This window comes from Triticum aestivum, chromosome 7B, assembly GCF_018294505.1.
Source record: "Triticum aestivum cultivar Chinese Spring chromosome 7B, IWGSC CS RefSeq v2.1, whole genome shotgun sequence".
Taxonomy (NCBI): domain Eukaryota; kingdom Viridiplantae; phylum Streptophyta; class Magnoliopsida; order Poales; family Poaceae; genus Triticum; species Triticum aestivum.
Genome location: NC_057813.1, coordinates 1,749,053 through 1,756,699, shown reverse-complemented (window position 1 = coordinate 1,756,699; position 7,647 = coordinate 1,749,053). Strand labels below are relative to the sequence as shown.

The 7,647-nt window shown below is 44.7% G+C and overlaps 1 protein-coding gene and 1 long non-coding RNA gene across 2 annotated transcripts in view; both read right to left on the bottom strand.

The window, feature by feature from the left end:
* Positions 1 to 248: 248 nt before the first annotated feature.
* LOC123162797 (uncharacterized) lies at positions 249 to 3,670 on the bottom strand. The gene is made up of 3 exons (XR_006481478.1): positions 3,384 to 3,670; positions 1,716 to 1,975; positions 249 to 1,633 (listed from the first exon to the last, which is right to left on the bottom strand). It is a non-coding gene; the product is annotated as an uncharacterized lncRNA (long non-coding RNA).
* A 3,046-nt stretch (positions 3,671 to 6,716) lies between these two features.
* The window catches only part of LOC123162169 (polyubiquitin-like), a 42,000-nt gene continuing 41,069 nt past the window's right edge, over positions 6,717 to 7,647 (bottom strand). The window contains exon 3 of the mRNA XM_044579960.1: positions 6,717 to 7,387. Coding sequence (XP_044435895.1) covers positions 7,295 to 7,387 — 93 coding nt within the window. The 3' untranslated portion in view covers positions 6,717 to 7,294. The remainder of the gene's footprint in view (positions 7,388 to 7,647) is intronic.

Here is a 7,647-nt window from a genome sequence, read left to right as displayed (position 1 = left end):
ACATTTGCTGCCAGTGTTCTTCATTTCAGGACAAATGCAAATGCACAATATTTTGAATGAAATTACATTCATAATATATAATTCATGTTCAATATGCAATACATACAAAAAATTGCATTCTTCTATTCACCACAAGATATCGTTGACCAATGTATTCATTCAATTATATAGAAGATTCATTAGATTTCTTCAATCAAGTTAATTACAACCATTATGGAAATTCACAAGTCAGATATACAAGAGAGGCATGTTACAAAAATAATGGCCAAAGTTCATAAGAGACCAAGTGCTTGTTCACTGGACTGCTATTGCTACAGAATATTATGGAAGACAAACTCTTCAATCGCCAAACCAAATCAACTTCCATATGACCAAAATGTGTCATCCATGTTCTCAATAAAAGCAATCACGAGAACATCTTTGATCAACTAGTGGACTTGCTACTCTCCACCATTTGTCCCTACAAAAGAACTCATATGTTTCAGCAATATTTGAAATAATACAATGTATTTGAATTCATGAGTTGCCTTTGAGTCCAAAGGTCTAAGAAACAGAAGATGTACAACATACCAACTTGCGTACAAGAAAAGTAAACTGATACTTGATTGCCTGAACTCTCAAATAAAAATTATGCATGTCACTGCGGTTCATGCACGCTATAGTTATAAAGAAAAGATTCGAATTACAAAAGATAACCTTATTAGAATATAAACCAAAGTCAGCATAGCCCAGATTTAGTATCACCTTATCATGCCCTTAATTCTTATATATTTCTGATATAACCCAGATATAAACATATAAACATAGAAACCCAACATTCTACATTCTGCTATAACCCAGATTTAGTATCACCTTATCATGCCCTTAATTCTTATATATTTCTGATAGAAACTAGATACTCTAGTAGCCTGATGCATCATCTATTTATAATGACACTACAAACTGCACTGTATGTGTTTAGTTATGAAACATGAAACCTGACAAGAAAAATACAAAGATTGCCCAAAAGAAAAATAATACTCCCCCTGTAAAGAAATATAAGATCAGCCTTTAGATCACTACTTTAGTGATATAAACACTCTTATATTTCTTTACGGAGGGAGTAGTCTTTAGTTCAAACTGAGGACCTTTTTCCCCATTCTGAACCTATGTCTTCCTGACCCAAAGATCAAACGAAACATAGCAGTGTCATCTCATGGAAAAAACTTGACAAGAATAATACTTGGTGTTTCCACATTTCCGATTCCTTGAGAAAAGAGAACTTGATGCATCTCTCCAATTTGGCATTGCATTTGTTCCGTGCCCTCTAGTAGAGTAGAAACTTGTTCATCTTGTCGACGAAATTGAATTTCAATTGCAAGTGTTGGTGGTGGTTCAGCTGCTTCTTCAGGTTGTTTCTCCAAAAAAAAGCAAATGAGGCACCTAATTTATTTCCACAATGAAGTCGGTGCAGTCTATACTTGTCATCAATTGATATGCAGTCACGTGCATGGCTGTACTAAAGAAAAACACATGATGTGTATGTGTGACTAACAATTTGTGTCTCTGCTTGTGCGGTAGGAACTCCAATTTTATGTATATGTTCTCTGACAAATATTTCATCTCTCTGCGGGTCATAGCCAAGTTCTTCAGCCTGCAACAAATTTATTTTCTCTAGTAATTAGAAAACCAACTAATCGGATGGATCAATTTCAAAAAGAAATGATTGAGTTTACCAATTCATGCCTGCTACGAGCATAACTCTTGATACCAGCTACATGTAGCAATGACAACTCTGAATAAACTTTCTTCTTGGCTCGCTAGGACGGGCCGCCTACTTCCCAAGAGGGCCTCGTGTTTTCTCCCAATGCTAAATATTTTCTTTTTATTTCAACAAGAGCTCTCAACTTCCTTTTGTTTTCTGCAATACTTGCAAGCCTAGATTGTTCATATGTAGGGAGCTCACTTCCACCTCTTGTTCCTTCCATCTTTTCTCCTGCAAATAGCACATATCAGACCATGATGCTTAATACTAAAAAATAATGGAAAAATATGCATACTGTGCAAATTATGTGATGAGTAAAATACATGGCAACAACTTTTATCGAGAAGCAGCAGGTTAAAACTGCACTAAGTAGTATAATTAAGAAACATAGTGACGAAAAAAATATAGATAGGAGAAGTGGGAATTCATTACGAATATACATACCAAATAGACAAAAACGTAAATAGTAGGGTGCCACGAATAAACTGAGACTAGAGAAATGCAATTTGTCATTACCCCTTTTATCCCTACAATTTTGTGACTTTGATTTAAGTTTACAGAGCTCTCCACTTGAGCAGACTAAAACAGAAGTTAAAATATGATTGCCACAAACAGACTTCAGCCGACAGTAAATGGAGGCTATGATAACAGATTCAGAAGATTTTTTGATTCAGTAAACATTAAACTTGTGATCTGTGGGAAAACAAACAAGTAGAAATAATGAGCACCTAGATTATGAGAAGTCTACTGATTAGGAGTGAAAGAACAAGAAGATATCCAGTACAAGAAAAAGAAAGTTCAGAGACATGAGATACATTGAAGGCACTAATATGGATCACACACAATTGTAAGGCTAACCCTTGGTCCCTGTTTTCGCGGCATAAACCAATAAAACAAAAGGATCACAGGCAGATTTACAATCCTACCGAACATACATGAAATCTGAATCTTTGTTGTTAAGTTTATTTGAAGAAAATGAAGTGAAACATGGATTTTTCTCTCTCTCTAGAAAGTAGCACATGCTTAAAGGCATACTTCTTATATCGACAGTAACTGAGTTTCTGTGTCAAATCCACTGTTTCAAATAGCCCGCTATAGCTCCGCTATAGCACGCTATAGCGTTTATAAAAGGTCTTGCGCTAAGAGACTTTGGTCCAAACAAATGAACAAACATTTTAAATAGCGCGCTATAGCTCCGCTATAGCACGCTATAGCATTTGAAAGAGGTCCGGCGCTAAGATGCTTAGCGCGCTATTTAAAACTTTGGTCAAATCACATAATCCGGTGAATTAGATCTCTGAAATTTTGGGAGCTCTCCACTTGAGCCTCCTCAAACAGCAATGTTAACCCAAAAGGTGTGCCACAACTCTGTTACATTTTTCTTTCTAAATCTGTACCCTCGAGTAGTTAAAATCTGGTCTCTGAAAATTAATATGTACTATGTACAGTAGTTATTGATAAACATTCACACATGAGCGTGTCCACCACTGGTCACTGGATAAGTGAAAAGACAAGATGCAAGAGGAGATGAGATTAAAGAAGATAGAACAAGAGCAAAGCCTGGAACTTATGGGAACTAACATCCACGGAGATGCAAAGGACCTAGAATGGATCTGAGCTAACGTCCTATGAAGTTTACCTGCGGTGGATCTGGACAGGGGTCGCTGGTGGAGGAAGAAGAAAGGCGGGGCGACTCCAGAACTGCAGTTGCCTCCTCGCCATCTCCTAGGCGGGCGGTGGCTCCTTGGCTGCAGACGGGGCAGCAGCTCCTCGGCAGTGGATGACGGGCCAACACACAGGACCATATGACGGGCCAAGGGATGGGATGCTGGGGTGGGGGAGGCGGCGACGCAAGCAAATCTGCGGGCAGGTCGGGGGCGGCGGCGGCGGCGATTTAGGTTTAATGTGTGTGTTGTGCGAGAGAGGTGGGAGTGGACGGGGGGAAGAGGGGGCTAGGAGACTTACAGAATTATTATATGTTTGGGCTTTCGCACTTTCACGCGCTGCTTGCCGCTCGATACTTTGGGCTTATGCCGCGCTGGTCAAAATAAGTGGGTGAGGATAAAACAAATGCCGACACTTTTCTTGTGGCTAAGCTTCGGCGACACATAATCCAACGGTAGTCAAACATACGCCGACACATAGTATGTTGATGGACTGTTAAACATTAGCGACAGATAAAACATCGAAAATGTTGAGCAATACTAATACTTTTTGTGTCGGCGTTGCTTTGGACAGATAATGTGTCGGAAATGCACAGCTTTGCCAACAGATGCATGTCGCCATTGTGGTGTCGTGGTGTAGTGCATCTCGACATTCTCATCCTCCTCCTCTGGCTCCGGGAGGGGGGGCGCGAGATCAGCACAAAACTCATCGAGCACCCGGACTCCCAAAGCATCAATCTCAGAATCATTCATGGGTTTTACGGCGGCTAAGTTACGAATCAATTCTAGGGCCCTCGCGGCTTCCAGATCAAGCAAATCATTTATAGAATTAGAAACTTCACTCTCATTACTACCTAGTGAAATTCCTATTTGGTTTGCATTATCAACAATCTCATCATTCGAAAAATGCAAGATAGTATTCGAAGTATTCACCGACATACCAGTAGTGACCTGGACACGTCACGAAGCTTGGCCGCCCTCACGGCGCAGCGCTGCTGCATGTCGTCCACCTCCGGACGGCCCTGAAGCCGACAGCTCAACCGTCGACCCTCAGACTCCTGGTCCGGAATCCCGCCGAACTGAATAACCTCCTCCCGCGTGAAGTTGCCCGGGGAGTGACCGACTGTCACCCTCCGAACACTCAATCGGTCCCCATGACCGGGAGAGGGCGCCGAGTCAGATGATGGGGAAGCAAGGGCCACCTGCCCCCGCTCCCCCTCCACCCCGGACCGCAGGCCGGGAGTGCTCACCGGCGCCAAGGGTGGGGCGATCCCCCTAGGCGCAGAAGGTGAAGAGGGCCTCGAGGCCACCTGCCCCGAGCCCCCTCCAACGACCGGACCTGCCACCTGCAGTACCAGCCCAGCGAAAGGTGAAGAGGGCGCCGAGGCCACCTGCCCCGGCCCCCCTCCCGAAGGTAACTCCTCCCTCCCGGTAGCCCCGACCGGAGCAAGAGGAGAAGGGGGCGCCGAGGCCACCTGCCTCGAACCCCCAGCCAAGCTCGGAACCACCACCTGCAGCTCAGCCGACACAACAATATTCGAGGGAGGCGAGAACACAATCTCCGGACCCCCCTCCGCGCCAGAACCCTCCACGCCTGGGCCCTCAAAGTCCAACACAGGTAAAGAGTGCTCAAACTCCTCCAGAGATTCCACCCGCTCGCTCCATAGTCTCGGAGGCGCAGTAGCAGGCTCAATGGATCCAAATCTCAGAGTGGTCGACGGCACAGAAGAGGGCGGCGCCGTCCCACCTCCGGTCGTCTGAGCAACTGACCCCGGTCCCTCGGCCAACTCTTGTCCAGGATCAGCGGCCCGGAGTCTCCTTGCCTCCCGTGCCATCATCGCCCTCGTGCATATCAACACCAGTGGCAGCAGGTGCCTCAGCAAACAGGCTGTCATCCTCAAACTCAATCTGAAGGTTATACACCAGGTAAATCATCTGGGTTTCTTCCAAGGGAAGGCTCTTGACGGCGCAGAATCAGATAAATCATCTGGTTTCCCTTCTGAAAAGAGCTACAGCCAACGAAGTCGTCCAGTTCAAAAATCAACGGTCGAGATGCACTGGTGAACCGTCACCCGCTCAAGTGAAGCAGGTGATGTAGCCCGTGTCAGATCTCTATCCGACGGCTATGATTTAGTTGCCCCTTTAGGCGCCAACTGATGTACCTTCACCCAAGAGATGCTCTGAGCGTGATGATTTAGCTAGGAAATCTGCAACCCTACTCTGTTTTCTATCTTTTTCATGATATTCAGCTCCCACACTTCAACGAATAGATCCTTCAACTCTATAACGAGCTAGCCTAGACGTGATTTGTTTTGGCTCGGATTATTCAGTACCTTTATCAGATTTGAGCAGTCCGTTTGGAGGACAAACGACCCTGCTACATACGTGCGTGCCGCAAGCACTCCTTCCATGGCAGCCAGTAGCTCTGCTTCAAGAGCATCTCCACACCTAGCTATGTATTTACAGGCTGCAAGGCCAAGGTGGCCAGCCTAGTCGCGGATAACCACCCCTGCATCTTTCTCCATTGCACAGAAAAGCTCCATCCACCGATAACGCCAAGGTCCCCTCCACCGATGGCCGCCATGGGGCATGGGTGGTATCACCTTATGCACTGACCGGTTGTATACTCCATCAACTACTCATTTCCCCTTCATAGGGTCATGGCCGTCCTTGCACTGAATTAGACAAAGAGCTCATGTAACTAGACGGAAAAAAAATCTTTGTTCCCTCTATCAATGCAATGATATGCTGTAAAGCATATTTGCGAAAATAAATCTTTGTTATTATTGTCATTTGTGGAACTGGTTTATCATGCAATTGATCATTCCTTAGCTGCCAAATCCTCCAGATTATCGTAATCACGTTCCTCCGTTCCTTCTCATTAGTGAATGAATACCAAAAAATTAAGAGTATGGGGATTCATCTATAATTCTGTGGGGCTCTTTGCGAGTGGCGGTGTCGAGCCAAAGCATTAGAGGCAAGTCAAACAAATTTGTTCATGCTTGCTGTACTGGTTGGTTGTTTATATTTTTTACACAAAGATCTAACATGTCTCCCAAGTTTCCTGTAAGAAATACTCCCTGTCCAATATACAACTGTGAGTGCTGCTTTACATGAATATGGTTGTCAAAATTTAGAAAAAAATATGCAATGCTCTTGTGTGTTTCTGAATTTCTGAGTAAATCTGGTAACGTGCGCGGACCAATACCGCAGGGTTGTGTAAATTCATGAAATACCCTCAAGCAAAATAAGCAAGCCAAGGAAGCTACTTCATGCTATAAAGACATTAGCAGGCCAAATTTGAGCAATGCAGTAGCAAATGCTTTGATTCTTGATAACAGAGTGCTCGTAGCAAATACTTCGAACAACATTAACCCGCGCTCTTTGGCCACGTCTGCGTTTTCACTGGCACCACAGGGCGAGACAGAAAGGCACATGACGTACATTTCGACCATACTGATTGTAGCCTGCAGGTAGCAAATACTTCTGACATACTAGCACACACTCTTACGCAGGTTTCCGCACGGCTGGACAATTTGCAAACAGAAAGAATCTGAAGCATACTGGGAGGAGAGTCTTGGTAGCACTCGCTAGTCAGGCACGGAGGCGGAGCACCAGGTGAATCATGTCCTGGTGCTTGATGCCATACTCCCCCAGGGTGCGAAAGTCTTCCATCTGTTTCCGAGCAAAGATAAGCCTATGCTGGTCCACAGGAATGCCCTCCTCAACTTGGATCTTAGCCTTGACACTGTCGACTATTTCCAAGTTATCGACCTCAAGAGCGAAGATCTTGGTTGTCAACGTTTTAAATAGGACTAGCATCTTCCTTCTCTGGGGCCGCAAATCGAAGTGAAGGGTGCATTCATCCTCAGAGGCATTGCTGATCCTAAATCTTTGCCTTGACAACGTAGACGGTGTCCTCTGGATCGACCTTGACGGTGATCGTCTTGCCTCCGAGGGTCTTGATGAAGATCTGCATCTGTTGAATGAGCACACCAAACATCAGCAATTTCGATGGAGGGATAGTAGGACCATGGGGAAAACAGTTATGGACGGATAGTAACCCGGCGGCGGCGCTAGGGTTACCCCTCCCGGCCGCTCGGGGGAGGGGAGAGGGGTGCCCGCAAAGCTACCAGTTGATAATTTTCCGTTTTCTTAAGCGCCACTTACTGTACCTTCACCTCTCATTTTCATCTCTTCTTTTTAGTATACCAACTCTTGGACTGTAATAGCTATAAA